We start from the raw sequence: 9,033 nt of genomic DNA, 5'->3' as shown, positions 1-9,033 counted from the left end.
TCCAAGCTGCCATTCATTTACCTGTGAGATTATTGTACTTCTGTATATTTAAATGACCAATCCCTTAAAGAAAAAACAAAACAAAAAAAAATCATTTAGTCACAATGTATCCTGACTGCTGTAGCTTCTCAGTGTTCCAAAACTTCTGGGTTTCGTGTATTGCAGTAAGGCCTGAGGGGAGGGGAACAGCTACAGAAGTCTCACCCACTGGAAGGGGAACTTGCACGCTGTTCTGTGCGTTGCTGAACAAATGAGTAACATTTGTGGTGTTTACATAACGACACGTTGGTGTTCACTTTTTTGTGCTCAAGCTTTGTACAAAATGTCTTATTTAAAACTGAAGTCCTTTTTACATTTTTCAATTAAAAAGGGACATATTACTTATTTTTTCATGCCTATAAATAGGACTCTTGCCAGTTTTATTCGTCATCTGAGTTTCACAAGCAGGAATCCTGGATGTGCTTACTAAATCCTGCCTAGTCCTTGCAGGCAGGTGACCACACAATTTTAAAGTGTGTGGAATGAAAACTAGCTGTTTTTTTTTCAACTTTGCAGTGCAGGTGTCTGCAACAAGATGCTGGATGTGAACAGGAGGGAATCCTTACAGAGATCAGCGCTGGGGTCAGTGCCATTCACCCCCTCCCCTGAGCTGCCCGACCTGGTGGTCTCTGCTGGGTTGGGTCAGCACCAGGCTTGGGCTGTGCTGGGGAAGGCACTGGCTCCCTTTCACGTTGATGTTGTTGCTTGTCCCAGTTTGCAGTAGCTGCAGCCAAAGGATACCAGGCACAGTTGGAGTGACTAAAGTACCTTTTTATAAGAAAAAAAGAAAGGCTGCATTCGTCTTGATCAATAACATTTCATTTCAGGAGTTTTGGAGGCTTTAAATTTAGTCATGAATAACAGTGACATGAGCATCTCCTGCGTGTTCACTGCTGCTGCCTCTGGGCTCGTGCAGCACTTGCCTTTCTCCTCCTTGCCTTTATCTGCACCTGCCTCCTCCACACAGCAATTCCCAGCTTCCAGTCCTGAAGCAAAGAGCCCAGAACAGTGAACTTGGAGTTGGAAAGTAGGAGGGTGTAAATATTATACCAGCTATATTTAAAGCTGAAACAGTTATTCCAGAAATTATTATCTCAGCCTATTCTAATTCATGTCAAGAAACTCCTCGTCTCATGGTCAAACCTTTTAACAAACATTTCCTTTTAATTTTTCATTATTTCTGAGTGTTGAAAGCTCTAAGCATCCCCGCGTTTGGAAATTCCCTGTTAACAAGAGCTACTTGAGCAGCCTCTATTTTAGGTGGCCGTGGCAGGTCTGGAGCTGTCAGGTTGCAAATCACCTCATCCTCCTTCCAGCTCCCTATGGGAAAGTGTTGCTGTGCTAAGTCCACACAGCCTTGTGCTTGCCTTAAAACCTTGCCCCTCCCACAGCCACACTGAAATGTTTTTCTTTTTTTTGTATGCAAGGGTGGTCATGGAGGGAGGAGAAAGTGGAGATTGTCCAAGAAGTATGAATCACTGATTCCTCCTTTCCATGGACTAAGTACAGTACTTTCCCGGAAAGAAGGCAAGGACTGCACTTCAGGAGCTGGCACTGCACATTTCCAGAAATCTACAAAATTCCTGAGGGTAGCTGTTAACTGCTGAGCAGCTGCTGCAGGTTCTGCACTAACCTGGCTGGCTTATGGCCTGGGTTTCAGTGAAGATGCCCCAGCTGGTCCCTCAGTCTCTGGTAAGGAACATCTTACAGGCCAATCCCAGTGGGCTCCTATGCAGCTCTGACCCTGGTTTGCCCCAGCTCTGCCCACGCACTTGCCTGGCTCAACCCACAGCAAGAAGGGCCAATGGAAAAGGTTTTGTGTTTTAAGATGTTTTGAATGGCTTTTATTTTTAGAGGTCTTAGAAAATACAGAGGGAAAGCCTATTGTTCTTATGGTAGGAGATCTTTACAAAGACATCAATATTTAAAGTAATTAAAAATATCTTAACAAAAGACTTTGCCTAAAACCTTGGCAGTTTAGCAAGGACTCCTCCCTCCGTCAGTTTTTATTCCCATCAGGCCAAGGCCAGGCTGTGATCCATGTGTGCTGCAACACAAACAAAGGGGTGTTAGTTCTGTTTGGGGCAGCCTTGGTGCACATAAACCTTGGCTGCTCCGGGAGCGAGGCCTGCAACACTCAGGGTCAGCACCTTGAAAAACTTAACTTTTTTTCCACCAGCAATTATTTGACATTCTTTTTAATCAAGAAGCCTTCTCTGGACTGTTGGTCCTCTGGGAAACAGGAATCCAGGAACCTCACTTGGCAAGAAACCTCTTGGGAGTCTGAGATGGAGCTCCCGCCCAACCCACTCAGCAGCCTCAGAGTGTGAGCCAGGCTCTGGGGGCTTCCATAGGCCCCGGTGGATGCACATCACTGAGTCCACCTTTTCTGCTGGTGGGATTCATACCCCTCAATGATGCCAGCTTGTGGAGAGGGCCCTTGAAGAGTAAATTCGGACCTGCTGTGCCCAGTGACTGCTGCAAAAGACACAGGGGGTGGTCTGTAACGCACCACTGTTCTCACTTTAAACTTTTCAGTGGGGTGACAGGTGAGTGTGCAAAGTACCTGAGGGGATACAGGGTCTAGAGAAGAGGCAAATGATGCTCAGAAATGTAAAAACTGATGAAGTTGTCAGCTCAGCACCCCCCCAGCCAATTCAAACTGAGGCACTTTTGAATCTGAGCTCCACCCCCAGTGACCTGCAGTCAGCACTTTGGTAGTAAGGCAGGAATTGCTGCTGGCTCAGTGTGTAAGCTAGAATTCTTGGGGGATGGGGGTCAGCTTAATGCTCGTTATTGAAGTATACAAATTATTAAAAAAATTTTTTTTTCTTGAAGTTATTAGAGACTGAACAATTAGAGCCAATCACACGAAGAGAAGCTCTTGGCTGAAATGGTTTGTCATGGCCATTAAGCCTAAATCTCTCTTGGCTTGGGATGGATCTCCCTCCTAGAATCATGGTTTGGAGCAGAGGATAATACAGCACCACGGCTCATCTCAGGAAGCTTTGCAAGTAAGGGAGGGGAACCTGGCCTGGCTGCCCAGCCAGGCACAAGAGATGCTGCTGAGCAGCTCTGGCTCCTGCTTTATTTCAGGGCATGTCTTCTGTCTCCACAAGGAAAAGTGCCCCTTCTGCTGAGGGACACTGAAGAAAAGCAAAGGTATATAAAAAATGTAGATAAAAACATTTGGCTCTGTGTCTTTCTTGATTCTGTGCAAAATAGGTGGCAAGTTACCTGTTCACTCCTGGAAAGAGAACAACGCACAGGGTGTTATTCTGGAGACTTCTGTAAAGCTTTTTGATACGGTGGTCTAACTTCTTCATCTTTTTCCTTAGGTCCTGCTCCTGCATAAGAGAATATAAGCATTAAACCCCCAATTCATCAGCAATCACACTTAAAAGTGCACCTGGGGAGGCTGACCAGTGGGCAGTGCTGGGATGGCACAGGTGAGGACAGCAATGATGCTGGTACTGCCTGGCAGTTGGCAGTGCAGGGGCCCAGCTGCAGGAGAACCACACCCTACTCAAATGGCACCACAGCTTCCTCCAGGTCAAAATAAGAGCTGCAACTCTAGAGCTCTTTCCTGTGCAGCCACACAGCTACGCCCCTCTCCCTGTGACTCCTGTAGCACTATACCCTGCCAGCAATCCACTGGCAGCTTCAGTCCCTGTCTACCATCACCCACTGCCCTGTGCAGCTGTGCTAGTGTTAAGGTTATGCAGTGTCCTGCAAACATCAAGTTATACTGTGGAATGCTGCCTCTCCAAACTGCCCTGTGGAAACTAATCCCTGGCACCCCCTTTGCTCCAGCACAAGGAGACCCTTCTGTCACAAGCAGCTCTGCACCTAAGTCAGCTCAGAGTTACCACTCCAGGTTCTCAGGTCAGTCCCTCCTCACTAATGGCATATCAGCACATTCTCACACTCACACAGTCAGATAGCTGCTCCATTTGCTCATAGAAGATGTGTTTTCCTTGCTTGCCATTGCTGTGATTCATTTGCCATATCCATCTCCAAAGGTGACCTGAGGCAAGAGCATTCCTACTTCTTAGCTCGCTACCCTTGATGGTCCATCCATTTATAGCTTCAAGGGCATCCACAGCACTCTGTGGTTTCTGGAATTCTGAAATGCAAAGAGAAGGGAACATGCTTTGGCAGTGGTGTTGCTGGTCTCCTCCTTGGTACCTGCAAGGCAGGGCTAAAGGTGTGGAACAGGAGGGAGATGAGAAACTGAAGTCACTGCAGCAAGAAGCTTCTTGTTCTGCTACAGGTAAACATCAGACTAAAGAAAAGCCAGTTGATGCAGCAGCACTCACCTGGCTGTCCTCACCTTTTAGAGGTGATTACTGGGCTGTGTAAAGCTGCACAGTACCAGCCCTCACACTGAAGTACTGGAACCCATTACCTACCCTGGAATTTTCCCAAGTAAAGGTTTGTTTTTTTAAGCAGGTATTTTTTCCTTTTAAATAACTTAGCTGTAAAGTGCTCCTCCAAACAATATGTGCTTTCACTGGAATATCTGAAATACCATCTCTTTGAGCATACCTGAGCTTCAGTAGCCCTTGCTGTGTCTGTGCAAAGTCCCAAGAGTTGCTGAATGAACTTGTCTGAAGGAAATAAGAAGGTGTGTGAAGCTACTTACTGAGGTAACAGCAGTTCCTGTGCTTTCCACTCTGGGGAGCCTTTGGCAGGAACAACGTTTCCAAGTCTTTCAAGTGGCTGAATTCCTCTTGCAAGTCTGTCTCTGTTAATGACTTCTTTAGACCCGCCACATAAATCACACCTTCATTTTCTACATCCAGTTCTAATTCCTTTATCAGAACATCACAGTCCAGCATTGCTGCAGTGACAGGTCTTTGGACCTGGGGTGGATGCAGCAGGAATAAACAGCACATCAGCCCACACAGCTCTGTGTTCTGAGCTTCTTTCTTCAAGTATTTTTCTACCATTACCAAAACTTGACACGCTATTTTCCCTCCCTTGAAAAAAATATGACTAATGAAGGCTAACTTAATTAGTCATGAAAAAGGAAGAGAGATCATATGTGTAATGCAGAAACACTATAAAACTAAAACGTCATGCTCGGTATAGCTGTTACTTGGCTCTTGCTTTTAAAGCTCCAGCTGGGGGTCAGAATGCTTTCTAACCCCTGTCTGCTGACAGGCAGGCAGGAATAAAGAGGGATATAACCACTTGCTTTCTGCCAGTGGGCCTGTATTGTCCAGGGACAGGAGGATTGTAACAGCACTGCTCTGAGTTAGAGAGATGTACTGGAGGCTGTGCCTGGCTGAACATGACTGGGGCTTTTGCTATTTGCCTTGTTTACCTTAATGCAGGATCCTGCTACCTCAGCTCCATTTAGGCTTTCCACAGCAAGCTGGGCACCTTCCAGCACTTCGTACTGGACACGGACATACGGCTGGGAACAGAACAATAAGATCCTTCAGGTTTATCAGTGAGACACATGAGCCCTCCCTTTTTAAAAGTCAGGCCTCATCAAGTTGTGTTTTCTTTAAAAATAGAATGTAAAAGGGTTTGGGAGTAATATATGTGACTCTAGCTGTTAAAACCCCCTTCAATTAGCTCATTAATTAGTAATAAACTTTCTTTTCCTTCTTTGGGCAACAAAAGGCCTTAACCCTTCAGCTTTCTTGAGAAAGACAAAAAGCACTTTGGCTTCCCCAAAGACCTCAGAGCAGCACATGAGCTGTGTTTGTTCTGGTCATTGTGTGGTGCAGTTTTAGGTCCACTGAACTGTTGTAGCTGATGACTAAACAACCAGGAAAATACCCTCCCAACAGAATAACTGGTGTTTCTGTGGTTCTAATCCATATCTTTCCAAGAGATTACTCAGGTCTCTCAGGCCTGTCAGGAACCTTTGAGTGCTCCTTACCTGGAATGTTTCAGTTACCACTGTCAGAGACTGGATTGGTCCACACCTCCCAAATTCTTTCTTCACAGATTTCAGGCAAAAGCTTTCTTCAAAAGGACCTGCGTAAATTGTCAGCATGTCAGTCAGCTTGCTTCTCACCTGTTGGAACACAGATTAGAGAGGGAACTTCACAAAGCAAAGGAACCAACTAGCTGGTGCCTCCAGATAAATCACATCTCTTTACAAGCTCAGCATGAAGACTGTTCTCAGAAAAAAATAGTACCTTTTCATGAAGTCCAGCATGAAGGTGAGATGCAATGTACTCTGGACCCAAACTGAACTGAATGATACTGAATGTGGACAGGGGAACATCTTCCAAGGCTCTCTGAAGAATCTGGAGGGAAAGGAGCACACAAGGCTCAAAGAGGTACAAGACAATGGTACTGCAGAGGATCAGAAACAAACTGAACTTAATTCCCAACTTTAATATTCATTATTGTCCAAGAAAGCCCTCAGGCAGAAATTCTTCTTTAGTGAGTCATGAGAGGATGCAGAGGATCAAAGCTCATTTCCGAAATGTTCAAATGGATTGAGCTAACCTGGTATTGACACTATTGTCCACAGTGTTGTCACTCAGCTTTTTTAAAATAGGACTCATCTACCCACCCCCAGAACAAGAACAACTTTGAACTACTTTAATGCTTGCTTAGACCAACCCACTCTAAGGCCATTCACCTGTTTGTTTGAAGTGCTCAGGTTACTCTGACACAGGCTGGAGGAGTCGAGTCCCTCTCTGCCCAAAAGGAGGGGTTTTTGGCCAGTCACCTGCAGGCAGTCTAAAAAACTAGCAGAGAGAAGCAAGCTGTGAATCACAGTACTTACCAATATGGGGAATTAAAAGCTTTCAAGAAATGCTTGTCAGAGAAAAATGATACAGTTCGTTAAAGAAATGTGAAAAACTATTGTTCATAACATCAAAAGAAGCCTAGGAAATGCTCTATGAAATTTAAGATGCAAGTGCTGAAAGTTTTTCAAAGCTATGCTATAATTATTTGTGTCTCTCTGAAGATCCTGATGGCTTCTGAAAACCATAAGGCACTTTTTCGATTTTACTGAGGATTCAACTGAAGGACAAACATGAGTATTTGAGGATTTTATTACCATGGTTTAGATAAAAGTGGAGGCTTATTCAGCTGTTTCTCGACTTCACATCCTTGTGGCTGCAGTGCAGCTTTGTTCTGTGAGACCTCAGCCAGTTTTTCAGCTGTCAGAAGCATCTCCAAGTTTAGTTCTGCTACCTGGGGGAAGGAAGAAGATTAGTAGTTGGCTTTCATCTCATCAGCTAATTGCAGCTAACCAAAAAGCCTGTGCTTTCCCTATGAGTCACACAGGCACACTCTGGCAGTGAAGAAACACAGGCATTCATTCCTTGCCTTATTATCTTCTGCTGTCATTTTTGAGCATGCAGCACTTACAGCATCAACCATCAATCATCTCCAAAAAAGTTCTCTCAGAAATCAACAACACAAGCAATGGACTCATAAGACCAGCTGAATCACTACCACAACACACAAGGTCTCTCTCTTCTCTCATTTGGAAAAATTACAGGCATTCCTGTAGTCTGGAAGTGTCTCAATCCTTCTTTACCCAAAGCCCTTCTCCAAGATCAGCAGCAGTGCTGCCTGATGTCAGTGAGCACTGAAATGCTGGCAGTGCTCAGGTTATTCAGATACCTGCAAATATGCTGAAAGTAACAAGCTGTCAACATTAGGCCTCTATCACAGCTCCATTTTCCCTTTTACATCAACAAGAGGATGGGCAGGAATGGTTCCTTTTTTCTTCGTAAGCACAACAGGCATGTTCTATGTTTAAGGACAAAAATCTTAATTACATATAACTACCTTTGCTGGTCCTTGCTCAATGAAGAATTGAGCTAATTCCAATGCAGCTCTAGCATCTTCTGTAGGATCATGCCCAAGCCTCTGTTCACACTGAATCTCCTTCCTAGGGCATCAAAATTAGGTGTACAGGCAGGTTATCTGTTTTTCCACACTGACCAACATTCTGTCTTTTCTAAACTGGGTGCTTTTCAGGCAAGAGCTTTCCCTTCTCCAAAAAGGATTTCAGTTCTGTGCAGCAGCATTCTTGTGAAATATTCCCCAAAGTTACTGCAAGAAATGTTTTTGCAACGTTGAGCAAAACAGTTTATGGGGTTTGACAGAAGCAGTGCTAATACTTGGTACTCTGATATTTAATTTTACTTTTTTCTTGACTAGTGACCCAATTCACACTTTGCACACAGAGGAGGAGGCAACCTCCAGCTCAGTGAAGTTTGGCCCTGCACAGGATTAACATTCACTGTGAGCATGGTGAGTTATGCTGGGACTCCAGTCTGGCTGGATCACAGCACTCCTGCTTGCTCAAAGACAAGCCCATTTATTATGCTGCCTGATGTTTCAAGCAGCCAGTAAACTCTTCTTTATTATGTCTTACTTGCACAGCCTGCTTCTTCTTTTGTTTGGGTTTTAGTAAAAAAAAATAGTCATTCTGATGCGACTTGTGGCAGAGCAAGAACCTATGACCCATCATGACAGTTTCTAACATTTCCCATGACAACAGAGTAATAATCTTACCCTAACACAGCTTTGGCTAGAAATTTTAGCTTAAATCTTCGACCTTCATCTCTGGCAAAGAGCAATGAAGTATCAATAACACTGGGGTGGATCATCTGGAAGAGAAAAAAGCATCACCAGTTTAATTTAAGAACAGCAGTCACACAGCACTGGGCAGGAACTCCCCAGTTTCCTGTGCCTTTGCTTTTTCATTTCAGTTGCCAGTGTCTCACTGACAGATACCTGATCCACAAGAAGAGAGTAACTGAAATAGTGAAACAAATCCAACTCTCTAACACTCTAGTGGGGAGATCTAGATTGGCTTAGAAAGATTAATTATGGTTCAAGCATTTTAGGTTGGTTAAATTACACACAGAAAAGACTTCAGTTCTTCCCATGACAGAGTTATCAGAAACATCTGGGTGAAGCAGAGAGGTAAAGCTTCAGTTGCAACCATACCTATGTCTAGATAGACTCCTCCCTTCCTTTTGGGTTCTGAACAGTCCC

The 9,033-nt window shown here is 44.5% G+C and overlaps 1 protein-coding gene across 2 annotated transcripts in view; it reads right to left on the bottom strand.

The window, feature by feature from the left end:
• Positions 1–1,747: 1,747 nt before the first annotated feature.
• Positions 1,748–9,033, bottom strand: part of REXO5 (RNA exonuclease 5) — a 14,758-nt gene continuing 7,472 nt past the window's right edge. The window contains exons 9-19 of one of the 2 annotated variants that reach the window (XM_071570882.1): positions 8,548–8,642; positions 7,816–7,918; positions 7,076–7,212; positions 6,650–6,758; positions 6,198–6,308; positions 5,936–6,073; positions 5,369–5,461; positions 4,685–4,904; positions 3,972–4,165; positions 3,277–3,386; positions 1,748–2,086 (exon numbers count right to left, since the gene is read on the bottom strand). In XM_071570882.1, coding sequence (XP_071426983.1) covers positions 2,017–2,086; positions 3,277–3,386; positions 3,972–4,165; positions 4,685–4,904; positions 5,369–5,461; positions 5,936–6,073; positions 6,198–6,308; positions 6,650–6,758; positions 7,076–7,212; positions 7,816–7,918; positions 8,548–8,642 — 1,380 coding nt within the window. In that variant the 3' untranslated portion in view covers positions 1,748–2,016. The remainder of the gene's footprint in view (positions 2,087–3,276; positions 3,387–3,971; positions 4,166–4,684; positions 4,905–5,368; positions 5,462–5,935; positions 6,074–6,197; positions 6,309–6,649; positions 6,759–7,075; positions 7,213–7,815; positions 7,919–8,547; positions 8,643–9,033) is intronic. The other variant, XM_071570883.1, reaches the window with a different exon arrangement.

This window comes from Pithys albifrons, chromosome 16, assembly GCF_047495875.1.
Source record: "Pithys albifrons albifrons isolate INPA30051 chromosome 16, PitAlb_v1, whole genome shotgun sequence".
Lineage (NCBI taxonomy): Eukaryota > Metazoa > Chordata > Aves > Passeriformes > Thamnophilidae > Pithys > Pithys albifrons.
Note: the sequence above shows the minus strand (reverse complement) of the source record. Positions and strands in the feature narration are given on the sequence as shown.